General features: G+C 46.5%; 1 protein-coding gene across 5 annotated transcripts in view; it reads left to right on the top strand.

Moving 5' to 3' along the window:
- The window catches only part of DPY19L4 (dpy-19 like 4), a 200,474-nt gene that overhangs the window by 116,340 nt on the left and 56,913 nt on the right, over positions 1–27,221 (top strand). For 2 of the 5 annotated variants that reach the window (XM_014579001.3, XM_075920363.1), the window contains exons 1-5: positions 5,576–5,935; positions 10,491–10,598; positions 17,360–17,484; positions 22,796–22,886; positions 24,134–24,255. In XM_014579001.3, the coding sequence (XP_014434487.2) occupies positions 5,926–5,935; positions 10,491–10,598; positions 17,360–17,484; positions 22,796–22,886; positions 24,134–24,255 (456 nt within the window). In that variant the 5' untranslated portion in view covers positions 5,576–5,925. Of the gene's footprint in view, positions 1–5,575; positions 5,936–5,963; positions 6,185–10,490; positions 10,599–17,359; positions 17,485–22,795; positions 22,887–24,133; positions 24,256–27,221 lie in introns of those variants that run through there. The other 3 variants (XM_006134071.4, XM_006134073.4, XM_075920362.1) reach the window with 3 other exon arrangements.

The raw sequence follows: 27,221 nt of genomic DNA, 5'->3' as shown, positions 1-27,221 counted from the left end.
CCAGCAAGAAACCAACTGATTCTGGCCCAGCATCCATCTTTATACTAGGGATTTGAACAAGTAGTCACTCCCTACTGCACCCAACCTCCATCCCAGACCCCGCATCTCCTCCATTAATATCATGGAAGAGTGCGGCCCTTGACCACTTTTCAAAATCTTGGAGTGGCCCCCCCATCAAAAATTATTGCCCATCCCTGTCCTATGGGGCTTGCCGGGATTGCTCATGGTGGTGAGGATGGTACTGTAGCTGCCAGCTTCCTGGCTTCACGGGGTGAGGCTGGGGCTGTGGTGCCTGGACTTGGCTGCTGACACCTCTGGCGGGGAGGGCAGTCAGGGGACTGGGGCTGTAGTACCTGGCCCTGGCCAGTGGTGGGGCTTCTCCAGGGGCCAAGGCTGGGCAAGGGCAGGGCTATGTGGGGAGTACAGGAGGGCCTGGGGCTGTGTGCCATAACTCTGGGGGAGAGGGCCAGGATTGATGGCTGATGGGGCTCCACCCCCAGGCTGCATCTAGACTGCATCCCTAGTCGACAGAGGGATGCAAATCAAGCACGTCAAAATTGCTAATGAAGCAGGGATTTAAATATCCCATGCCTCGTTAGCATAAACATGGCCACCGCTTTTTTTTTTAAACGGAGTTTTTTCAAAAAATGAGGTTTACAGGATCTGTCGAAAAAGGCTTTATTTTTGACAGATCCACATCTAGACTGCCGTGTTTTTTTCCTGAAAAAACTCTGTTTTGAAAAAAAAGAGGCAGCCATGTTCATGCTAATGAGGCACGGGATATTTAAATCCCTGTTTCATTAGAAATTTCGATGTGCCTAATCTTCATCTCTCTGTCGACAGAGAATACACAGATTAATTTCCTTTTTCCTTGTGGCTGCTGCTAGATAAGTAATCAAATTGGTTTTCCAGTAGTTGACCAGACAGTGGCTTGCCATGGAAAATTCAGTTCCTTAAAGGCAATTCCCACCAACCTCTTCAGATGCCTTGTCAGACAATTTTCTTCTGAGTCTTGTAAATAAATGTGTAAGCCCTTCTGTCCCACTAGGTCTGTGCTGTCCTCAGAGGTAGTGGAGTGTGATAGCTGCAGGAAGTTGTGTGGGATTCCCTGATTCAGAACAATCAAGCCCCAGCCCAAGGTTGTGCCTGGGCAACTCAATCTTCCAACATTTGAGAACAGGATAGTACAGCTCTTCTGTTGCTCCCCTGCCCTGGTCATAGTCAACCCCCAACATGGTCAAATATGACACTTGGGTAATACCTATTATGATTTGGTTTCTGTTATTTTGTTCCAGTTCTTTCTAACCTATCCGTTTTTAAAGTACAATGTCTTAAGAAATATTTAGGAACTCAGAATGTGCACTTGTTTCAAAAGATGGTGGATCAAATCTTGCAGTTCACCCTTAGTCCTCATTCAGATAAGACTCATTCAATGGGATGGCAGAATTTGGCCTAGACGATATACAAAGGGAATGTTGTCTGGCATTCTGTAGAGTTTATCTATGGTTGCCTAACCACATATGCCCTGAGGCCTAATCCAACACTCATCAAAGACAACAGGCTCCATTTGATTTCAAGAGGGAATGGATCTGGCTTCAAGATACCCAAGTCTTTCACTTTGAACTCATTGACGCAGAAGGTTTCTCCCAAACCTATGTCCTATATTCCTAGGACAAGGATGGGCAAACTGTGGGCTATATCTGGCCCATCAGACCTTTTAATCTAGCCCTTGAGCTCCCACTAGGGAGCAAGATTGGGGGATTGCCTTGCCCCATTCTGTGTGGTTTCCAGACAGAGGGGCAGCCAGGGGGCTCCACAGACTGCCAATGCCTCAAGCATCAGCTCTGCAGCTCCCATTGGCCAGGAATTACGGTCAATTGGAGCTGAGGTGGTGGTGTCTGCAGATGGAGTAGTACGAAGAACCATCTTTCGCAGCCTTCATGTGGGAGTCACTGCTTCCAGGGGCTGCTTCAGGTAAGCATTACTTCCCAAGGCAATTCCTCAGTTAAGGGACACTACGTCTTTTCTTGCACTCTGCTTTAGTGAAAACAATGTTTTGTTTCTATTCATAACCATGGCACAATTCTGTTTATGTTTCTTTTCGCGTTCTTTTTCAAGAGGTTTTGATTGTTTGATAGTGCCTCTAATGATTTGCCATTGATAGTTTTGGACAAAAGGTTGATTTAACTGAATCTTGTGTTACCACATCAGCTGATTAAGGAAGGGTGATAACTCCCTCTTGCTTGGATGAGCCATTCCTGAGGCTCATTAATACATAGTGATTAATTTCTACTCCAGATCCATTAAGCACACTTTCACTGTAAATACATTGTCAATACACACATCTCACAATGGTTATAAGTCTGGAGAAATTATGAGCTTTCTGTAAACATGTCACATGATATCCCTTATGAGTAATTACCCTGCAAGAAATGTGTTTGGTATAATGAGTTCATCAGGTCTTAGGTAACAGCTGTTTTAAGAAATGGAGGATCCCTTGTTATGGGGTCTCTGTGATACAGATGTCACAACATAGTGACATAATCATGTACAGACTGTAGCATGAGGCTAAATATTCCCATGGAGTAAAAAGATATAAGAGGAAAGCTGTGATCTCAGTCCCAGAGAATAGAGACCATGAGAGAAAATCCCACCCTCCCATAGCAGAGCCCTAAGGGATGACTCATTAATAGCATCTAAAGCGTGTTTCTCAACCTTTTTTTTATAAAGTACCCCTTTAAAAGAAAATTAAAATTATGAGTACCCTCAGTACCTACAGTTTTCAGACACACAACATTTTTTCTACTATTGCAACACATTTGTTTAAACAACTTAATCATAGCCGGGCGGGTGATAAAATTTTGGGGTGTAAAAAGTACAGAAATAATAAAGTGCTGTAAAACTTAAAATAAAAATTCAGTTTTCTCCAAATTTCAGGTGTGTTGACGTACCCCCAGACTTCTCTCGAGTACCCGATTGAGAAACATTGATCTAAAGTACTCACAAAAACCCATCTGCCGTTTTGACAGGAGACAACTCCCCACAAGGGTACAACCACTCAAAGCAAAATGTATGGCTATCCATCTGTAAACGCGTTGGGCCGTGCACCCCATTTTCACCTGGTACCCCTTCCCTTTCCCCGTGTTTCCTTTACCCTTTTGAGCACCCTTCAGCGTTTGAGTCTGTTTTGTCCAAGGCTCGCCGGGCCCTCACTTCCTGGGATTTTGCTGACCCCTAAGCAGGGACCGACCGCGGGGAGAGGGGGGTCCGGGCCTGCCCCCTCTCACAGACCCCAGCCCAGAGCCCTAAGTTGTTTCTACTGTCCGGTCCGGCTGGCGGGGTGTCAGCCGTAACTCGCCAGCCCACAGGCTTCCTTTGCCTGCCCTGGGCTACCTCCTCTCTCCACGGTTAGATATCCCCTTACCTCTGGGCTCACCTCTTTTCCTCTGGGCCCTGGCGAGAGGCTGCTTCCTTGGACCTCTCCTCTCTGCGGCATCTCCAGGGGTTTAAATCCCTGCGCCGACTCCTGGACCGTGGGATCCCGCCCCTTCCGGCGTGGCCCCGCTTCCGGTCCGTTGGCGGGGCCATGGTCCGACGTTACTCCCCCCCACGTTGGCGCCCGGCCTGCCGGCAGTGCGTGGGCGTCCTGTCGGGGCAGCCGCCCGGGAACAGCTGCTGCACAGCGGTAGGCCGGCCCCTGCGCCACTCTGCCTGCGTCATGCGGTGCATCCGACGCCGCTACCCCGCCCCCTACCCCGAGAGCCGCCAGATAAGCGGCCGCCGGCGGGACTGGAGTGCGGGGCGCCTCCGCCCCGTCACACCAACTGTATGCTTTCTTGTGGTAGTGGACCTGTGAGCAATATCATGAGCAGAAGTCACAAAGGAATGCACAGGCTCCCACAGAAGACTTGCTGGGATACAAGGCCGTTTTTCACATTTGTCTTTTTCAACCTGTTTACAACATTTATTGATAGGTGCTATCCATTCAGGTCTGTCCTTGGAACCTGTGGATGTTTATGCGACATGAACTGAAGTTCTAGCTGAAAGATATTTTTGAAGCATTTACGTTGACCACCCTTCTTGTGTTTTGCAAGTCTCAGCTCACTGTTGAGGACTTTTGCTGGGAGTCTATCCTCATGCATTCTGATAACATGACCTGTCCATCTAATTGTGCTTGATAATCATTGCCTTGATGCTGGTTGTAGCTATAGCAGGGTCCTGGGACTCTTATGTGGAAAGTGTAAATGGCCTGGATTGTCTTGATCTATAACTTTATGATAGAAGGGGATTTAAAGAATGATGTCCCTACACCCATCTTAGAAGATCCTCTCACTTTCTGTGTCTATATATGGGACATAAGAAGTCAGGGCTGTGCTAAGTGCAGAGCAGACCACACAAAGCTTTGTGATAATGCAGCCTCAGTTTTTAGCCTTGTTAATTGTGAAATAGCCATGTGAGGGGAATGGGATATTGAAAATGTTTTCTAGTTACAGTTGCTAACATTCATGATTTTTATCATACATCATGATATATGGTGCTCTTCTTGAAGCTGCAGGAGACACAGGAATATATGAGAACCTCATCTTTCACTTTATTTTTATAGCACACTAGAGGATTTACCAAGCATTGGTCAGGTCCTTGTAGGGGCTCAGGGCAGAGAAGTGGTGGGCGAAGGGGTGTGTGTGCGTGCGTGCGTGCAGGAGTATGGACATGGGATGGTGGGTGCAGTAGTCAGGACAAGAGGTTGTGTGTATTGGGGGGGTCTCTCAAGGCAGGAAGTAGGGGGTGCAGGAGTCAAGGCAGAGAGTTAGGAGGTGGGTGCTCAGGACAGGGTGACAGTGCAAAAGTCAGGACAGAGGGCTCAGAGGTGGGGGGGCCCTCAGAGCAGGGGGTTGCAAGAGTTAGGGTGGCAGGCTAAGAGATTAAGTGGGGGGCTCAGGGGAAGAGACTGAAAAGTGTGAATGGGCTGCATGGGGCTGTGCTGGCCAGCAGCGGTGGCTCCCTAGGGCCTACACTGCCCATTTGGATTCTCCTCCCCATCTGGTACTGGGACTTTAGGAAAAGGGTGGGGGAGGGTGAGTGGTTTGACCTCCGGTTATGGCAGCCAACATGGCAGGGGGAACCATGTCCAGCACCAACATGGGAACCTTACCCATGGACGGCAACATCCAGAGGCATACCCCCAGCTAGACACACACTTACAGGCGCCCCATCCCTCCTGTGGGCATTCTGCAGTATAACTGTGCCTGTTAGCAGATTCCTCCCTTAGCATTTTATGAGAAATAATCCCATCCCAGGCATATCCTATTTTCCTTCCACAACCACACCCTGACCTGGCGTTAAGTTATGGTCAGAGAAAGCTGCAGACCGAATTGGGTGTTCCTTGCTCTTACCATTTGGAGGAGTTTGTGAATAAACAGACTTACACATGGAGGGACAGTTAGTCTGTCCCAAGCACATAGTACATTTTTAGCCTCGGGGGTGCTTGAAATCACAGCCCAAGTGCTTCCTCAAACCCAGCCAGTGTATGTAACTGGGACACCCCACGGCACCGCCCCTGGGGTGCGCACGTGAGTTTTAGATCCGCGGGCTCGCCTCGGGACAGAGGGAAGCTGTCCCCACGGGAGGGGAAGTGAACGTCCCTGGGTTCGCTCCCGTCACACCGGAAGTGGAGCGAGGCCCCGCGTTGCCTCGGTACCCGCCTTGGTGTGCACCGCGCACGTCTCCGCTCCCTGAGACTTGGGTCCCCTTTGAGGCGGCTCCAGGAAGCAGGAGCGGCCTCCGCCGCTTGTGTGTGTTTGAGGCGCTCCGCTCCCGGGACCACGGAGAGGAGAGGCCGCGGGGGGCGCGGACCAGACGCCCTCGCCCTGGAGAGGCGGCGGGAGGAGCAGGCGGGAGCCCTTGCGGCTCAGCCGGAGCCTGGCGATGGGGGAAGGTGAGAGGCTGCCTGGCGTGTGCCCCTCCCGCGGGGCGCCGGGCTGGGGGGCGGTGTCCGGAGCCGCGGGGGAACGGGCGCCAGTGACAACGGGGCGCTCGTGTCTGGCCCCTGCTGAAGCGAGGCGGTTCGGGGCGCGGTGTTGCCCCGGTGATGCAGCTCGCAGTGAACGTAAATCAGGTGGCTGCTCCGGACTCGGCTTCCTGCGTCTCTAAAAACACGATTTTAACTGAATTTCAGGAGAGTTTGGTAAGAGCCTGGGCGAGCCCCAGAGTTAGCTTGTTTGGCAACAAATAAGTGAGGGTCTCACCAGCCCTGCAGTCCCCTGCCTGGTGGGAAGGCAAAGCTACACTCCTCATTGCTCAGAGTTTGCTGCTTACAGACTTCTTGTTGCCTTATTAATTGCAAATCTGTGGAGCTGTTTTCACGGCTGCGGACTGTGCGGGATTTTAATGATCACAAATGCAGCTACTCCATGTCACTTCCCTTTTCCTCTAAATCACACCGGATGGAACAACGATACTGCTTAAAATAGTTGAATTCGTATAAAAGTTCTGTAAATGGGAGATTTCTGTAGGTGCCAGTATTGACTTTATAAGCCTTCTTGTCCCGTCCTCCCTCCCCCTCTCCTCCCCCCCCCCAAAAAAAGGAACCAGAACAATAGTGTAAAATCACAAAAGCTGGCAGGGAATGTAAAGGGCTGGACTGTAACTGCACATAATTTTATAATTTTTAGGATAAACCAGAAAGCTTTGATGATTATTATATGCTAGTCATTACAGTTGCATAAAAGTATCAAAAAATACATTGTTTTGGTGGATGGTGCTGAGTATCCAGACGTGAGAGCTATCTTTATTTGTCAAATCTGCACTCTTGGCATTGCACATGTAAACGAATTAAATAATTCTGAGCTATAAATGAACTTAATCCTCTTATTTTATAATCGATTTATAAACAATTAATGCAAAGCCTTCCTGCTGTGTCTGCACAGAAGGTTGAATAGAGAAGGTCTTTAACTAAAAGTTGTAGACAATTGTACTGGGAACCTTGGGACACTATGAAGTGGTCATTTAAGATGAGAAGCTGCCTGCTGGATGTGGAGGAGCTAGAAGCTGTGTCATAAAATCAACATCCAGAACTTATTTTTAGTTGTCACATTTCTTGGCTTTCATTTCACTTAATTAAAAGGACTTAGAGAAGCATCCGCAACATTCGTTTTCTTGTTTAAGGCATCTGCAAATCAAACAAAAATAACATACTTGTATATTTTGTTTGTTGATTTTGGACTCTCTTGAGCAATTGAAAAAAACAATGTCCAGATAACTTTAACTAATCTGTATTTATATCAGAATTGGAGGTTTTAAGTTTTCCTTTTGTGATTTTCTGTAAATACTGATAAATTTAGATTTTACTACAAGCATCTGTTGTCATTGCCTACATATGTATTTTTGGCACTAGTTGTGGTAGTACCCTACTGTTAGTGTTTTTGTAATAGGTAGTATTACAGAGTAAGGTATCTAAGATTTCCTTTTAAAATATCAACACTTATTGGTCATGCGAACATGTAGATTTTACCTTTTTATATTGTATAAGCATAAATCATGTGGTTTTTAACATGTTTTTTTAAATGCCTTTGATGCAAGGTGGGAACTAACTATGTTTATATTTATTATTTCGATTTTAGATCATCAAATCTGAATGCTCCAAATTCTTTTTTATCAATCATATTCCTAAACCTCCTCCCATTGAAGTAAATGGAAAATTTTCATTTAGTTAAAAAAAAAAAAATTAGATTGTGTTTAATTAGGGATAATTTATATATTATGCTAAAAATATAATTTAAAACATGTTTTGTAGTAGACCAGCCACCGGTTTGAACTGTTTACTTGTACTGTTATATCCTTTTCCTGTTTTTCTAGGTCTAATAACTGGAAGTTGAAGCTAGACAAACTTAAACTGTAAAGAAGTGCAAATTTTTACACTGAAAGTAATTGGAAAGGTTTGCAAAAAAAGATGTGACGATTGGATGACTTTTTAGAAGAGATGATCTAACTGAACCCCCAAATTACTGCATATAATTCTGTGGTCTGTGTTATACAGTAGGTCAGACTAGATGCATCAGAATAGTCCCTTGAGGTCTTTATATGCATCAATTGGCCTGTTTGCCCTTTGGATTGTAAAATCTACAGGATAAGGCTTGGGCTTACTTTTTTTTTTTGGAAAACATTGATTCTACAAAAATGAGAGCAGAACCAGGCTTATAATCTTACTATGTGCCGCCTTTACACACCTGGCTTTTTTACTACACGTTGGACCGTCGGCTGACACTGGTCCAGCACCCTCAGGACCTGGCTGGTCCTGAATGAGGGAGTTTGCTAGACAAGGGGAAGTCAGTGCTGGCCTCTGGTCCCTACTCTGGCTGGGCCACAGACCTGGCTGGGCTCCCAGCTCCCCAGCTGACCGGTCAAATTCCGCTGCTGCCAGCCCTACTGTCGCCACTCCAGCAGGGCTGCCAACTCTGCTGGGCCCTCTGCCCTGCCCACTGGTCCTGTTGTTGCTGCTTCCGGCAGGCCACCTTCTTGCTGTCGGCACTTTCTGGTCCAGGAACACCACCACAGATGTTGCTGGATCAGAATAACTATATAAAAGTAGTAGTAACAGGCACTTCTTTTAAAAAAGCAACATGGGCCTGATGCTTATCTAATTTACACTAATGTAAATCAGAAGTCTGTGAAGTTACACCAGTGGGAGAACAGAAACATGTTGGTATCCATTAGGGATGTGAAGGACTAGTCGACTATCCAATAAGCAAATGCTTATCAGATAGTCCATATGCTAGTCAACTAGTTACCCCCTCCTCCCCCTTATTGCTTCTATCAGAAAGAAGCAGCAAAGGGAGGTGGGGGAGAGAGGGGATACAGGCAGTCCCCGAGTTACGCGGATCCGACTTATGTCGGATCCCCAGTTACGAACGGGGCCCTTCCTCTCCCTGGTCTCCAGCAGACCAGGGAGAGGAAGCAAAGCGGCGGAACACGCGGCCAGCTGACAGCCCAGACGCGTCTGGGCTGTCAGCTGGCCGCGTGCTCCGCTCTGCTCCCCCTCCCCCTGGTCTGCAGACCAGGGGGAGGGGGAGCAGAGCAGAGCAAAGCCGCGGAGCCCAAGGGCAGCAGGATAGCCACGGCGCATCTGGGCTGTCCCGCTGCCCGCGTGTTCCGCCGCTTTGCTCCCTGTCCCCCTGGTCTGCAGACCAGGAGGATGGGGAGCAAAGCAGAGCAAAGCCACGGAGCCCGAGGGCAGCAGGATAGCCACGGCGCGTCTGGGCTGTCCTGCTGCCCCTGTGCTCCGCGGCTTTGCTCCGGACGCCTGTGGTACAGCAGCTGGGGCGCTGCCGGTTGGTCCCGTAGCGCCGCTCTGGGCGCCACTGGACCAACCCAGCAGCACCCCAGCTGCTCTGCCCCAGGTGTCCCCAAGTCAGCAGCTGCTGAAAATGACCAGTGGCTGACTACAGGAAGTCCCTGCCCCGGGCTTCCTGGAATCTGCCGCTGATCAGTTTCAGCAGCAGCTGACTTGGGGATGCCTGGGGTTCTTAAGTTGAATCTGTATGCAAGTCAGAACTGGCGTCCAGATTCAGCCACTGTTGAAACTGATCAGTTTCAGCAGCGGCTGAATCTGGACGCCAGTTCCGACTTACATACAGATTCAACTTAAGAACAAACCTACAGTCCCTATCTTGTACGTAACCCGGGGACTGCCTGTACTTCAAAGTAGCAGCGCAGCTTGAAGCCTGGGGCCAGAACCTGGGCTCCATGTGGCAATGCTGCTTTGAAATGCCGCGTGCAGTGTGGCAGTTGGGGTGTCCCCAGGGCCAGACTAATTCCAAGAGACAATGCTGTGTGGAGCCTGGGATCGGCTGGAGACCCCAGCTGATTCCGGGCTCCAGGCAGCACTTTTGCCTTTGAATTGTAGCAACAGCCCTATGGCTGTTGCTACTCTTCAAAGGCAGAATCACCCTATCGACTAATCGAATAGTCGATGCAAACTGCTACTCTTCAATTAGTCAATATTTAACATCCTTAGAATCCATTAATGTGAACACGCTGCTTTCTTCATTATATGCCAAAGTCACTATGAAATAAAATTTAAACTTTCAGTGACAATTCTAGTGACATCACAGTTCCCAAAGCAATCTTTAATGACTTCTTGAAATGATCTCATGATGTAATAAATATATTACCCTGTTTTATGTTAGTTGTATATTCAGTATAAAAGTAGAAAATTGATTATAACACTTTTTTTTTTAATGGGACCTTTTGTTAAATATACCTGGTGTGAGGTTGTGTCAATAACAATAACTTTATATATTATCTTCAGAGGGGTAGCCGCATTAGTCTGTAACAGGAAAAAGTGAAAAAACAACAAATGTTTTGTTAGTCTGTAAGTTAAGGTGCTACTAGATTTTTTTTTTTTTTTTTTTAGTTTAGTTTAATATATGATGCTGTGTCGATTTCTTAAAACATATAATATATATTGCAATAACTTCTGGGATTGTCTTAAGGGGCAGCAGACTTGCGACAAAGAAAGAAGCAAAATTGCACAGAAACTGACAAAATGGCTCCAGATGAGAGAAACAAAGAAAACTCAAACCTGGGAAGATCCCCAAAATGTAAGCTGCAGCATATTCTGTTAATTTCTCATTTTTAGTGTTCTAAAACTGTGTAAACTGTATGGAATTATGTTTTTAGTACAGTAAATATAATTACAATTATTGAATAACAAGCAGATATGTCCGGTGTTGCTCAGGTCTTTAAAGTAATGTTTTTGTGTTTTTTTTGCAAAATAAAAAGGAAAATGTGCATGCTTTATTTAAATGATTTAATTTTTCAAAAAAATGGAGGAAAAAAGTGTGCCTGAATAAAAGAAGAAAAATAATTCAAATGTTAGATAGGTCTTGTTGGTAGCCAATATTTCCAGTTTTTCTGTCTTTTGCTAGAATAAAAAGGGGGCGGGGTTGCAGGAGTGAGAGCAGGGGGCTAAGAGGGTTGGAGGCAGTGTTCTCTTTTAACTGCACAGCAGCACAGCTTCACAGGTGATTAATCACCCCCCCCCCACCCCACTCCCAGTCAGCTCCATGCATGGAGCCCTGAGCCTCTAACTCAGCGATTCCCAGCCTTTTCCAGATGGGGACCGATTTTGACAATCCAGGAAGATTTGAGCTTCAGGGGGTAGGCAAGTTAGTCTGTAACAGAAAAAAACAACAAATGGTCTGGAGGCTGAGGGAAGGAAGTCGGGAGTGCCAGAGTTATGTCAAGGAGTGGAGGGCTCAGTTAATGGAGTGTGGGGTAGGGCGCTGGGGGGCTTGGGGGAGCTCAGGGCTGAAGTGGAGGGGGGCTAGAGTGAGGGCAGGGGGTAGAGGGTTTAGGCTTTGGTGTTTGAGGGGAACTCAGGGCAAGGGGAGGCAAGTGGCGGGGCTCGGGAAAGGGGGTAGAGTGCAGGAGTGAGGGCGGGGAGGCAGAGGGTGGCACTGCTGCAGCAGCAGCTCCTTCCAGAGGACTGGTGCTGCGTTTCCCAGCTGGCAGCTCCTCCTGGGGCCAAAACTGCATGGGCCAGCTCTGGCCTCCAGTTTCTCAGGGAGAGCCTGGGGCTCCATGGGCCATCCCCGACCTCTAGTACTGCCACCAGCCTGTTGGGGGGTGGGACTCCAGGGACTAGCACGGCATCCAGCTGCACCCGCTTCTTGGCCCTGCAGCAGTTTGGTGGCGGAGGAGGGGGGTGGCAGAGCTCTGGAGGCAGGCCCTGGCAAGTAGTTGCCACCCACCCCAGCCTGCAGCTGGTCTGGGGGGGAGCAAGGTCCTGGAGACTGGCCCTGGCCTCCAGCAGGATCCAGTTTGAAGCCTGTCTGTGAGTGGGGGAGGGTCCAGAGGCCAGCCTCAGCCTCCAGCTAGCTGCCCCCGCCTGCAGCCTGTCCTGGCCAGGCCACGATTCCCAGACCTGGCCTTTCCTTGGGAGATGGACCTCTACTTTGTGAGGGTGTCAGACCTGGTTTCTGGCCTTCCCTGAGTGGGGGGAGCTGGTGGGAGCTCCTTCCCTGCTTGTCTGGCCTTCTTTGGAGGAGAGGGGCCACTAAACTGGTGCAGTGGCTGGCCAAGTAGACCTCATCCCCAGCTGGCCACTCTCCTGCTGGTGCAGCTATTCCCAGTGATTACTCTACATTATAGCATCCCTTCTCTCGGCCCCCTTTCTTTCCGTACACCGGAAGACATTCCCATTCGAGGCACTTCCCGTTTTCCTGGCACAGCCAAATCCTTGCCTTGCTTTAAGTTAAGGTAACAGGAAGCTGCATATCAGATTTGGTGTTCCTATCTCTTACCGTTTAGGAGGAGTTTGTGAACAAATGGATTTTGCAGACAGATGTAGAAACTCTCTAAAATATATACAGTAAAACTCCGGTGGTCCGGCATCCAGTGGTCCGGTACGCCTGATGGTCCGGCACCAACTGCAACCCGGAAGTGCTCCAGCAGCTGCTTCAAGTTGTTAGAGTAATTGATTAACTGCGGCTGGATCCACAGCCGACACGCACTTAATGTAACTTTCCTCTCTACTGCCGGGGGGGGGGGGGGGGTAGGGGAAGGTAGGGGTCGGTGGGAGAGGGGGAGGGGTAGAAGGAGGGGGCGAGGGTGTGCCAAAGCAGCCGCATTCAGGACGTTCTGGTCAGTTACAGTCACTCCGGCTGGATCCACAGCCGACACGCAGTTAATGTACTTTAACTCACCCCCTCTTCCTCCCCCTCCCCCTCTCCCACCGACCCCTACCTTCCCCTGCCTCTCCCCCCACCCCCCCGGCAGTAGAGAGGCACACCCCGCCCCCTGCCCCGCTTTCCCTCCGACGAGACCCGCCCCTGCCAGAGTACCTCCTGATAGTCCGGCATTTCTGATAATCCAGCACCACCTGGGTCCCAAGGGTGCCGGATTATCGGAAGTCTACTGTACATTATTTTGAGGAAGATTCTTTGGTTTACTAGCTTTGTTGGCTACAAGGGCACAATGTTGATTCATATCCAGCTTCTCAACTACTGTAATCCCCAGGTCCTTTTCTGCAGAACTGCTACTTAGCCATTCAGTCCCCAGCCTGTAACAATGCTTGGGATTCTTCCATCCCAAGTGCGAGACTCTGCACTTGTCCTTGTTGAACCTCATCAGATTTCTTGTGGCCCAATCGTCTAATCTGTCCAGGTCACTCTGTACCTTATCCCTGCCCTCAAGCGTATCTACTTCTCCCCCTAGCTTAGTGTCATCTGTGATCTTTCTGAGGATGCAACTCATCCCCTCATCCAGGTCATTAATAAAGATGTTGAACAAAACTGGCCCTATAACCGATCCTTGGGGCACTCTGCTTGAAACCGACCACCAACCAGACAGAGCTGCTGTTCACTACCCATTGGACCGGACAATCTAGCCAGCTTTCTATCGACCGTACAGTCCATTTACCCAATCCATATTCTCTTATCTTGCTGGCAAGAATATTGTGGGAGACAGTATCAAAAGCTTTGCTAAAGTCAAGGTATATCACATCCACCGACTTTCCCATATCCACAGAGCCAGTTATCTCATCGTAGAAGCTAATCAGATTAGTCAGGCATGACTTGCCCTTGATGAATCCATGTTAACTATTCCTGATCACTTTCCCCTCTTCCAAGTGCTTCAAAATGGATTCCTTGAAGATCCCTTCCATGATTTTTCTGGGAACTAAGGTAAGGCTGACTGGTCTGTAGTTCCCTACATTGTCTTTTTTTTTTTTAAAGATGAGCACTATATTTGCCTTTTTCCAATCATCTGGGATCTCTCCTGATCTCCATGAGTTTTCAAAGATAATGGCCAAAGGCTCCTTAATGACATTTGCCAATTCCCTCAGTACTCTCAGATGCATTAAATCCGGGCCCATGGATTTGTGGATGTTTAGCTTTTCTAAATAGTTCTTAACTTGTTCTTTCCCCACCAAGGGCTGTCCACCTCCTTTCCATACTGCGTTGCCTAGTGCATTTGTCTGGGAGCTGACCTTGTCCATGAAGACAGAGGCAAAGAAAGCATTGAGTACTTCAGCTTTTCCCACATCATGTGTCACTTGGTTACCTCTCTCATCCAGTAAGGGCCCCACACCCTCTCTGATGATCCTCTTATTGCTAACATGCCTGTAGAAATCTTGTTATTCCCCTGCTAGCTGCAATTCCAATTGCGCTTTCGCCTTCCTGATAACTCCCTTCCATTCTCGAGCAATATATTTATACTCCTCCCTAGTCATCTGCCCAAGTTTTCACTTCTTTAAGCTTCCTTTTTGTGTTTAAGCTCACCAAGGATGTCCCCGGTAAGCCAATTTGGTCGCCTACCACATTTGCTTTTCTTGCTGCACATCGGGATGGTTTCTTCCTGTGCCTTTAGTAAGTCTTCTTTAAAATACTGCCAGCTCTCCCCTTCATGTAAGCATCCCAGGGAATCCTGCCCATCAGTTCTCTGAGGGTGTCAAAGTCTTGTTTTTCTGAATTCCAGGGTGTATATTTTGCTACTCTCCTTTCTTCCTTTGGTCAGGATCCTGAAATCTACCATCTCATGATCACTGCTTCCCAGGTTGTTACCCACCTCTACTTCCCCTATTAGTTCCTCCCTGTTTGTGAGCAGCAGGTCAAGCTGAGCATGGCCCCTGGTCGGTTCCTTCAGCACTTGTATCAAGAAGTTATCCGCAACATTCTCAAAAAAACTTCCTGGATTGTCTGTGTACTTCTGTATTGGTCTCCCAACAGATGTCAAGGTGACTAAAGTCGCCCATGAGAACCAGGGCCTGCGATCTGGAAGCTTCTCTCAGTTGTCCAAAGAAAGCCCTCGTCTACCTCATCTACCTGATCCAGTGGGTCTATAGCAGACACCAACTACATCACCCTTGTTGCTTCCATCTCTAAACTTAACCCATAGACTCTCAACAATCTTTTATCCCTCTAAAAGGAGAAAAGGGGAGGGAGGGATAGCTCAGTGGTTTGAGCATTGGCCTGCTAAACCCAGAGTTGTGAGTTCAATCCTTGCGGAGGCCATTTAGGGATTTGGGACAAAAATTTGTCAGGGATGGTACTTGGTCCTGCTGTGAAGGCAGGGGACTGGACTTGATGACCTTTCAAGGTCCCTTCCAGTTCTAGGAGATGGGCAATCTCCATTAATTTAATTTAAATACTGGAGCTCCGAGCAATCATACTGCTCTCTTACATACAATGCTACTCCTCGTCCTTTTTTCCCCCCACCTGTTCTTCCTGAACAGTTTATACCCTTCCATGACAGTGCTTCAGTCACACGAGTCATCCCACCAAGTCTCTGTTATTCCAATCAAATCATAGTTCTTCAACTGGGCCAGGGCTTCTAATTCTTCCTGTCGTTTCCCAGGCTTCTCGCGTTTTTGTACAAACACCTTTATGTAACCATTTGATCTCCCTACTTTCTCTATCCGAATCAGGGGTCCTCCTTGTGATTCTTCCCAGTGTCTGACTTCCTCACTTACCTCAGGGCTTTTGTCACTGTCCCCCAACGAACCTTGTTTTAAGCCCTCACTAGGTTTGCAAGCCTACCTGCAAAGATGCTCTTTCCTCTCTTGGTTAGGTGGATCCCATCTCTTCCTAACAATCCTTGTGCTCGGAACAGAGTCCGATGGTCAAAGAAACCAAAGCCCTCTCTCTGACACCACCTGCACAACCATGCATTTATTTCCTCAATTCGACGATCCTTACCTGGACCTTTTCCTTCAACCGAAAGGATGGATGAGAACACCACTTGTGCTTCAGATTCCTTGATCCTTCTTCCCAGCTCTACATAATCTGCTGTGACCCGCTCAAGGTCGTTCTTGGCCGTATCGTTATTTTCTACATGGAGAAGCAGGAAGGGGCAGCGATCCGAAGGTTTAATCACTTTTGGAAGACTCTCAGTCACATCATGAATGTGAGCTCCTGGTAAGCAGCACACTTCTCGAGATAGCAGGTCTGGATGGCAGATGGATGACTCAGTCCCTCTTAGAAGGGAGTCCCAGTCCACCACCACCCGTCGTTGTCTTTTGGGGGAGGTGGTTGTGGAACCCCCATCCCTAGGATTACTCATCCCATGCCTTCCAGTACATGGTGCTCCCTTCTGATTTCTTCCCTGAGAGGTCCCTGCCAAAGCATTCTCCACCGCAGTGCCTGTGGAGAGAGCCTGATGGTGGCTTACTTACCTCTACAGGAATGGGGGATACCTGAGTTGGCTGCCTTCTCCTTCTCGAGGTTACATGCTGCCAATTTTCTTCTTTGTCCTTTACTGCTCTGACGGGCTCTTCAGCCTGCTGTGCCTGCAGGATTAAAGGTTGCCTTCTGTCGAAGAAGTCTTCATCCTCTCTGATAAAACTTAGGGTCGATGCTTGGGCCTCAAGTCTTTTAATTTTTTCTTCCAAAATGGTGACCAGCTTGCACTTAGTACAGATGAAATCCTTTCTTTCTTCTGGGAGGAAAACAAACATGGCACATGATGTGCAGGTAACGACAGCAGATCTATCACCATCCATACCTGCCTTCCTTCTGAGAGATTCCTCAGTTATTAAATGCCTCTTTGAAGGGCAGGAGTATAGTGAAAAGATTGTAAAGACTGGGGAGTGTATCTTGCCCCCTTTCCAAACTCCCTGTTAACAGCCCCTCTTTGCAAGCTCCCTGGTGGCTGACTCACACCTTTATAAGGCCCTGGACTGCCTGATAGACCCTTCCACTGATTAAGGCTCAACAAATGAGCAGAGGCTTCTAGATTTCAAACCTTGATTAGAAGCTCACAGCTTCCACCTGCCGGCCACAGCACACTCTCCATGGGGGTGGGAGGAGGGAAAGGAGAAGAGAGAAAACCAAACAGCGAAACACAAGCTAAACACATAGCAAGAAAACCACAAACACACACTACAGACAGCCACTTCCCTCAAGGGTCTTGTATTAGCTTCTTCCTTTATCTGGAGAACTCCTTCTCCAAACTCCCTGTTAACAGCCTCTGTTGCCTGTATTAATCTGTTACAGTGGATGTAATAAAATCCGAAGTTCAGTCTGTTTTTTCTCTAGGATGTTTTTCGTTTGCTAGATTGTTTCGGAAATTATGATTGCTAATATGAGGCATAAATTTTCAGCATGATGGATAGGTATTTATCAATAAAATTCCTTTTCAGCATTAGTGAGGACTGAGGGATAAAATCCCCATTTTAAGGAATGCAACTCTGTTATATAGTTTCTTCATGTGTCTGTAATGAAATATTAGGTTAATTTTAAGGGCCTTAACTTTCTGAATTGTAAGTAAATTAGTTATAGTGAACTGATTTAAAAAAAAGTTGTCATATTAACAAGTGCTGTATTTCTCTGGCATATTTGAGCTTTTTATTCTTCTTTCATAGATGTCTTATTTCAACGTTTTGCAAAGCTTTTCTTTGGCTGTGTCGCAGCTGTCACTAGTGGGATGATGTATGCAGTATATCTCTCAACATACCATGAACGGAAATTCTGGTTTTCCAGCAGGCAGGTAAAAAAGAGTAGTTCTCAAGTCATGTGTTGTGTTGTGTTTTTTAATCCTCTCCATTAATGAGAATGTCAGATTGAAACTCCTTGTTCCTACTTTCAAATCCCTAAATCATGCATCCTTTGTTTACATTTGTGACGAGGTCATTTGTTTGTATCCTTTGTGTCAGTAATGCCAATCTTAGTTTCCTTTGGCTCCTCTAACATAGGTCTTCATGCCATTTTCTGTCCTGGTCTTTATGGTTTGAACCGCCTTCTAAAGTCGCTTGGAGAAGCCACCCTCAGCTCATTCATATCATTCCTGAAACTGACTTCTTGCTGCAGTGCCCTACATAATATTTTATCTACTATGAAAAAATTCTAAAATTGAGCCACCCACATGTACATATGCCATAAAGAGTAACTGAATAATGGTGGATGTAATGTATGTTTGCCCTTTCCTCATCCCATTTTGGTGGCTGTTATATCCTCACTCATTTAAAATTAATCATTTAGATTGCAAACTTTCTGAGAAGAGACCTGTTTTATCTGCTTCTGGACATGAGAAACTTCTTCGGTTCTAATTCCAGAGCTGACCCCAACTCTTTCTTGTGTCTTGAGCATATCACAGAATATTAGGCCTGGAAGGGCCTCGAGAGGTCATCGAGTCCAGTCCCGTGCCCTCATGGCAGGACCAGTCTAGTACTGTCTAGACCAGTGGTCCCCAACCATTTGACGTCGCCGGGCGCCAGGGGGGCATGGCTGTTCACCTGTTGCGCACCAGAAGGCAGGGACACTCGCGTACCAGGGGGCGGGGCTGTGCATATGCCACACCCCCGTGCGCCCAGAGCACGGACGGCCGCTTCGCCGCGTGCCCAAGGACGGTGTCCCTCTCCCCTCCCCCCCCCATAGCCGCACGCCCGGAGCACGGGCGGCCACTTCGCCGCGTGCCCGGGGCCAGCGCTCACCATGTGCCCAAGGCCGGCTCTGGCACAGTCCAAGTGCCATGTGTCCGGGGCCAGGACAGCCCCGAGCACTTGGCGGGCGCACACAAATGCCCCCACGGGCACTGTGTTGGAGACCACTGGTCTAGACCATCCCTGATAGACATTTATCTAACCTACTCTTAAATATCTCCACAGATGGAGATTCCACAACCTCCCTGGGCAATTTATTCCAGTGTTTAACCACCCTGACAGTTAAGAACTTTTTCCTAACATCCAACCTAAACCTCCCTTGCTGTAGTTTAAGCCCATTGCTTCTTTTTTTATCCTCAGAGGCCAAGATGAACAAGTTTTCTCCCTCCTCCTTATGACACCCTTTTTGATCAAAATTTAGAATAGAAATCTCAAAATCCCTTATCAGCACTCAGATCTGTAGGTCATGTCGCAACTTGGTTTGGTGATGTGATGGGAGCCCCTAGGGGCTAAAGCTGACTACCCAGTGAAAACTACTGGATGATAGTGAAACAAATGATTTTTTTATTAAGCAAAAATGATTCTTTTATAAAAACCAAATGACTTTAAAACGAGTTTTTAAGAAGTAATTGCCTAGTGCTTTTACAGGAGGGAAAAACTGAACCAAACTGCACTTAACTGATTATAAACTTTGTGATTATAATTCGATTATATTAAATCACTATTTCTAATTTGCTTAAGGCAGCGCAGCATGCCAGCAAAAAATACAAAAACAAAGTCAATATAATGATAATAAAAACTCCGTCCACAGCCAGCCCCGCTATGGTTATTTTAGGGCAGCTGGTAGAGTTAGTCATTAATTTACCTCTACAACTTAACAACTCCTGGGTTTCTATTTCTAACACTTATACTTGGCCTTAATACACCACTACACAACACGAGATTATACAATTTACACAGTGTGGTTAATAGAACTCAGTTACACTTTACAGAATTACACAGTGAACTTAACACAATTCAGCTATTAACTAAACCAGTAACTAATATATTTAAGCAATACTTACAAATCCAGCAACGATAACAGCGTAAAGACACACTGGAACTCAGAGCATGCTCAGAACTTCCGCACCCCTATCTTTGACTCGAAGGGTGAGGAGGCAGCCTCAGAGTGATCAATCCTTCAGCCGGGCAAAAAGACACATGCCCTCAATACACGGAACCTCGCTGAACAAAGGGGTTGAGGGTCTTTTATAACATAACCTGATGTCCAGTACATTATTAGGGTCTGTTCCCTGGCTGGGCCTGATAGGCTGGTAATGAGGTAATGTGCAATATGGCCCTATAGGATTTTTCATGATGCCCGCCTGATGGCCCCGTGGACAGTGCCGGGTGCGGGCATGGTCAGTGTGCATGGCAGTTGTGTCTTATCTCCCTATGCCTACCTCCCTACCTTCAAGGACCGGTCAAGAGAGTCTTATTTATCTCTTGCAGCTCTGCTCTATCTTTTCATGCTCACCTCCCTGTTCTTAGATGCCTACAAGGTTAAATTCCATTCACTGAAAGCTGCATTGTGCATTTACAAGTTATGCTTTCTCAGAGTGTGTCAGTGGCCTACGTTTTCTGTGAGGGACCTTTGTGTGGCAGAATGGGCAATGCGCGCGCGAGGCCGTGGTCAAAAGGACCCGCTCTGAAACAGGTCATAGCTCAGGGGTTGGCAACCTTTTCAAACCAAAGAGCCAAACTACATCAAAAAAAATCAGAACAAGTGGTCAGCAAAGAGCAGTATAAGAATGCCCATTTGAATGACTGAAAATATTCAAATTAATATTATTGATAATTGACATGATGATTAATAGCAAAAATGAAACATCGTACTCACAGACTTTATTTAATAGGACTTGTGCTTCTGGGGGTGCAGAAGTCAGGGTTGGGATGTATGAGGGGCTGAGGGCAGGGGCTGGGGTGTGTGGGAGGATCAGGAGGCAGGGAAGGATGCTGGGGGTGGGAAATAGAGTATGTGGGGGGGAAGGGGTTGGATTACTTTACCTTGCCAGGGCTGGGCTGCTGCACCCAGGCAACAGTGACTGGACAAGGGGCTGGGACGGGATCGCTGCAGCAGGAGGGGGACAGCCACCAGCCCTTCCTATGGCCAGATGGGGGCTGGACTAAGGATGTTAACTGGGTAATCAAGTAGCCATTACAATATGTATTGGCTACACAATTAGTTGTATAAGGGAAGGCGCTACCCTCACTGTGGCTCTGCAGTCCACGTGTAGTAAGAGCCAGGTGTGCAGGCAGCCCAGCTCCTACTACATTTAAACTGCAGAGACAAAGCGGGGGAAGCTCCAGGACCCAGCGTGAGCTGGGATTGTTCAGTCCGGATCGCGCTGGATCCAATAACCCCTGTCTATGGGGAGTCCCAACTCCCTGCTGGGACCGCCCCTCAGACAGGGGTTGCTGCTGGAGCAGCCTCCCATAGCCCCCACCCCCCACTGCTGCATCAGACAGCAGCACGGGCGATGGGGTGGAAGACGGCACCACGGAGACAGTGCTGGGGGAAACCAGCTTGAGAGCCGACTCCCCCTAGCACCGGCTCCTGCTCCCCCTCCCTCTTAGTGCCTCTAATAGAGGGAGGAGAGAGAATGAGAGTAGTCCATTTGACTACTCTTTTACGTTCCTAGGCCGGACCGCAGGGCCTGCCCCAGGATTGAGGCTGGGGACAGGATGCTGCAGCCAGATGGGGTCTGGGCCCCAGTTGGGGCCTTGTTGGATAGGCTTTATCTTAAATAAAGTAAAAATATTAGGGGCCCTTTTTTGGGTTGGGGGCCATTAACCCACAGAAAAAAAAATCAGTCAGTCAGGGTCCACAAAAAAAGAACCAGTCCCCCCCCCCCCCCAAAAAAAAAAAACTACCACCACATGCCTAAAAACTCCCAACCTTCACTAATGTGGCCCCCAACCTCACTCCCCTGGTGCCCCATGGTGGGGGGATGGGCAGGGAGGACAGATTCAAGGCTTAAGATTAACCTTCTGGGGTTCCAGAGTTAGTGGATTCTGTGGGATCCCAAGCTCTAGGGTGGGGCCAAAAATAAGGGAGGGAGCAGGAAAAAGGGAGGGTGTAGAGTCTGGTCAGGAGGGAGGGTGCAGGAGCAGACTGGATGTGTCTGGGGGGGATCTCGTGAAGGGGATGACTAATGGGGATGCATGGGAGGTTGCAGGGTCTGGGCAAGAGGGAAAGGGGGAGCACTTACTTGCTTTTGTGCCCCATGCCAGTCCCAGGCATGGCCTTCTGCTGCTCCCGTTGGCTGGATTCTAGCCAATGGGAGCAATAGGGAAAGCCTCCAGGAAGCTCATGCATACAGTGCTGTTCCCCCAGCCAGGTAAAGGAAAGCAGCAACATGCACATCTGCCTTTCCCCACTCTGTCCCCACAGGAAGACAGCACTGGCACTCCAATCCTGCATTATTCATGTGTTCCTGTTTTCCCATAGGTAAAATGCAGATAATGCTTTTTACAGGCATTTTGCAAATATTAATTAATGAATCCAAAGAGAAGAGCTGTTATACCCCATGTATATATTTTAGTATGTAATCATCCAAACAAGCTGTACTGGTTTCCATCTGATGTTTTTTGTTTTGACAGCATCAGCACACTAACTAGCTTTGTGCTTGTCTTATTAAGAAAACATTCTTTATGACTAAAATAACCTAGAAGTTTTAAAAGGTATGTTGCAGCCATGTGATGAGTTTTACCTGCTTTATAATGGCAAAAGGTGCTGCACTATAGTGTTGATATTTAAGTTGTCCTTGCAAATAATTTTACAGACAGGTGGTAGTGACTTCTATATTTATGTTGCTTAAGGCTTTGTATAAGATTCTAGTGACCTTTTTTTGAGATGCTTTAACACCTATGTTGTATGGAGTAAGCCCTTGGATTAGAGTAGTGCCTTTTCTCTATCCTGTGAAATTCTGTTTAGTTTTGCTGAGCTCCAAACTTAAAATCACCATTTTTCTTGTGTCACTTGCATTGCTGCCAACATTTTTCTGAGCATTTCAAAATAATGTCTGAATATGAACAGTTTAAACCAGGCCCATGTCACTAAAGCAGCAACAGTGGGGACTGCAGTGGGAAAACCTGAGTGCTGCTAGAACAGCTGTAATAGTGGGAGTGGGAGGACAGAGCCTAGCCAATCTTATCCACTGATTTTTCCCATGTGACTTTCCCAACTCACTTTGGTTCTCAGCATCAGGGTCTATACTTTTATTTATTTATATATATATATATGAAAGGGGTGCAGTGAAGATTTGCAGTTATATACACATGCTATATTATAAAGCTAGCTTATCTAAAAATATGTGGTCTTTTAGGAGAAGAAATATAGGAGGTAATTATAGATTTAATTATTTGATTTTCTTTTAGGAACTTGAAAGAGAAATTACATTTCAGGGTGACAGTGCCATTTATTACTCATTTTATAAAGAACTGCTAAAGGCTCCTTCCTTTGAAAGAGGTATGACAAATGCTTATTCTAGTCTTATCTATATAGGTTTTTATACCATGCTTATCAATCTGAGTTCCTTCCAGTAGTACATTAAGCAGCACGAGAACACGTGTCATGTGTTGTTTGTTTTCTCATCCTCTCCCCAAAGGGAGAGGCATATGCAGTGGAGTGTCTTTTTTTAGTAGTGTTGTCTCTTAAAAAGAAATATATAAAATGAAATATACCAGTTAACTGGTAGGGGCTGGAGCTGGTCTCTCCCCCATCCACCCTCCCTTTAATTGTTTAAACTTATTGTTTAACCACATAACTAATTAAACAGGATTTTACATCCTTAGTCTTGGACTGCCCTGGAGATAGTCTCCTACACAAACAAACGTTACTTTTTCTGTTGAGGGTTCTATAGTGTCAGAGGAGCATAGTTGTTGACAATATTCTTTGTTCTGTAGCTTTAAACAGTCCTTTTATGTATTTATTTATTTTACATGTATTTATTAATCTCAAAGTCCTTTTTTTCCCCCTTTGAGAGAGTCAAAAACTCTTGTAGACTAAGAGAGTTGGTTTTAGACTCCTATATTGGCATAAGGGTCAGAATAATTAAGAATTACTAACTGAACATTTTCTGAACTTTACAAAATATAATCTCATATCCACCCTATATTCCTTTGAGCCACTTTAGTTTACTAATGGTGTTAATTGAAATTAATCTGATTCTGACACTAACCTGTATGTAAATAAATTCTGATTCCCATTTGTGAAGTAGTTGCCCTGTCTTCTGGAAATTATGCAGGTATGTTTGTTTGTTTGATAAATACACGTCCTTTTGTAAAAGATGGTGATGATCTTTAATTTTTCAGTGGTTTTCCCCTTTCTGATTTTCATGCTAACATCAACATTTGATTAAGAAAAATACAAACCAAAGTCCATTGTTTGGGAAGGATAAATTGTATCAAGTAATAGTTTAAAAACCATGTTCTATATTAGGAACTTAATAGTTTTACACTTTTGGCAATTAATTAGGACTCTACATTTAAAGGCTAGCTCATGGGATGTTTATGAATGGAAATAACTTAATGCTACCTTCCTCAAAATTATCAGACTGTGGTTGCATTTAGCACAGTCCTTTCTCCTTTCTTTTAAATTGTGTGGGTGTATTAGTAGTTTGAAGTCTGATCTGCTGCCATCTTGGTCTGACACTACTGTTGTCATTCCTACAATCAGAGTAAGTGATTTTAGAACAAAATCTTTTCTGCCTTCAGGTGTTTATGAGCTGACACACAACAATAAAACAGTCTCTCTGAGGACTTTAAATGCAGTGCAGCAAATGACTTTGTATCCCGAATTGATTGCCAGTGTATTATATCAAGCATCTGGTAGTGAAGTAGGTGCATCTCTTCTGCTTTGCTTTTATTTTACAGTATATTACAGGTATGACGTTTTGTTTGCTATGTGTGTTGAAAGGACATGGTCTGAGCACAACACTGGGATCCTGGATCTACTGAGCTCTAATCCAGTCTCTGACATAGGCTCTCTGGTCTAGTCTATGCTAGACGTGTAAAGAAGTAAACATTTGTAGACTGTTTCAAAGGTGCGGGGCGTGCCCACACTAGTCTTTGCATATGTTAACTTCTTGAGTTAATTGACAGTCAATTTGTATGTCTGCAGAAGTTTGTTGCAGATATATACCCCATGTGACTTTGGGCAGATCACAAAAGGAGGATAAAATAATATTTTGGAAAGGACTTTGAAATCTAAATCGACCATGCCAATTTAAATTGTTTCTGCAATATAGGCTAGAAGGCCCTGCACAGTCTAGCCAGGTTCTGTTTTGAGCAGGTCTGCACTTCTGTTTTATCTTCATAACAGTTGGTTGAGGGGATGATTATTTTTCCCATTCACTAAAACATCTAGGCTGTGTCTAAACTGGCCACTTGAATTTCCGCAAAAGCACTGACGATCTCATGTAAGATTGTCAGTGCTTTTGCGGAAATACTATGCTGCTCCCGTTCGGGCAAAAGTCTTTTTCCAAAAAACTCTGCAGTCTACACTGGCCATTTTGCGCAAAAGATTTGTTTTCCGCAAAAAAGCCCAGATCGTGAAAATGGAGATCGGGGATTTTTTGCGGAAAAGCGCGTCTAGATTGGCCACGGATGCTTTTCCGCAAAAAGTGCTTTTGCGGAAAAGCGTCCTGCCAAACTAGACGTGCTTTTCCGAAAATGCTTTTAACGGAAAACTTTTTCGTTAAAAGCATTTCCGGAAAAACATGCCGGTCTAGACGTGGCCCTAGCGTAGATTTAGCTATCTTGGTAGAAAGGTGCTATACAAACGTAGCTTATTTTGGTTCCCAAACTGGAACAAGTATACCGGTATAACTGTGACCTGGTCTGCAGTACAAATGCTTTGCCATTATAGCAGTACCAGCCAAACCCTGTAGTGTAGACACAGCTGTGGCAATAGAAGGTGCTTTTTTGTTGGCATAGTAACATCACCTCCTTGAATATTTTGTGGACAGAAGCACTTTTCTGTCAACATTGCTGCATCTGCACAGGATTTTGCTGCATAATATGTTGGCTGGAGGGTATGGTGTGTGTTCACACTCCTCACCAACTGAAATTTTTTTTGTAGTGTAGACCTGGCTTTCTCCTATGTGTTTTTTGGGTGTGCGTGCAGAGAACTTAATCAGTATAGATTAGGAATGTTAAAAAGCATGAAAATGTCAGTGGTTGCATGGTTACACATGAGGCGGTAGGCAGCTCCCTGGGAGCCTGCCACCCCATTCTGCTGTCTGATACAGAAGCAGCAGTGCAGGATGGCAGGCAGCTCCCTGGGAACCGGTGCGTGCCAGGAGTCTGTGTGTAACCATGAACTTTAATCGATGAGCCCAGGCTCATCAGTTAATCATGTACGCTATTGCACGTTCATATCCCTAGCTACCGGAGGAACTTATTTGTCTGTAAAGTATCTACCACCCTGTTAGCAATATATGCATAGTGAATAGTCATAATTTGGGGCAATGTAAGCTAGAGAATGAGCTGCCTGAGTGTCCCTCCTTCATCTCAGTGAAATGCAAGATTGTCATAACTAAGATGGTCTACCAGGATAAGATGGTTTTCCTAAGTGTACCTACAATTTGCAGGGTGTACTGAGTGAACCATAGCAGCACTTTGAATACAGAGTACGGATGTTAAAATGACTTTATTTTGGTAAACTCGTTTAAAAAAGTGGGGGGAAGCAGCAGTGGGAGGGGAGGGGCATGTGGGAGCTGGCTGAAAAGACGGTTCTCTGTGTGTACTGACTCCCTCAGAGGTGCATCTCCCCTTCCCCAGTGTAAATGTGTAACCGCTGCAAACTTCAGCGGTTACATCCAGGGATGGGCAATAATTTTTGAAGGGGCGCACTTCACAAATTTCAGAAGTGGCTGCGGGCCGACTTGGAAGGGGTGAGGGTTGAGAACTACCCTGTTGGGAGCTTTGTTTAGCCTGGGGTCCCTGCCCCCTGATTTCGGGCCAATGGAAGGGACCTGGAGCAGATGGGAGGGTGCTGGGGGCTAGCCTCCTCCCAGATTTGTCTGGGGTGGAGGCTTAGAATTCATTTAACATTGCTGGCAGCTCCTGGCCCAGCTACTAACCTGTTGCCTGGCAGCTGCCCAGCAGGCACAAGCCCTTTGAATAGAAGCAGTTGAAAGAGCTCGTGCCTCCTGGGCAGCTCCTAGGCAATGGGTCAGTGGAAACGAGAGCTGGGAGCCCTTTCATTTGCGTCTGTTTAAAGGGCTTGTGCCTGCCAGGTGGCTACTAGGTGACACAGCTGCTTAACAAGTGTGAGTCCTTTAAATAGAAGCAGTTGAAAGGGCTCGTGTGTCTCCTGCTCCCAGGCAATGCACTAGGGCAGGGGTCAGCAACTTTTCAGAGGTGGAATGCCGAATTTTGACTTACTCATGTCTATGTATGGGTCTGAGTGCTGGTGATACTTTTTAAGGTCAATAGTAATCCTACTTACAACAGCTTCATTAATAAATAAAGATGCAGATCTTACCTTTTAGTGCAGGGGTTGGTAGCTTTTTAGAAGTGGCGTACTGAGATTTAACTTTCCCACGGATCTGTGTGCCGTGGGTAGGAGGGGGGAAGAGAGGCAAGGGCAGACTGGGTACGGTGACCTTATTTTCTGAACCAGTTGCAGCTAGTGAGAACCGTTTAATTTAAATAATGAAACAGTTTAAGTGTTTTAACTTTCTCATGTTAGTTTATCAAAATTCATTTTAAATAAAGTAAAATATTATGTCGAACACAAAAGGTTTCCATGTTTTTTTATTTATGGCAGGTGTGTGGAACCCTTTTAGGGTTGGGAGTC

Source organism: Pelodiscus sinensis, chromosome 2, assembly GCF_049634645.1.
Source record: "Pelodiscus sinensis isolate JC-2024 chromosome 2, ASM4963464v1, whole genome shotgun sequence".
Classification (NCBI taxonomy): Eukaryota; Metazoa; Chordata; order Testudines; family Trionychidae; genus Pelodiscus; species Pelodiscus sinensis.
Note: the sequence above shows the minus strand (reverse complement) of the source record. Positions and strands in the feature narration are given on the sequence as shown.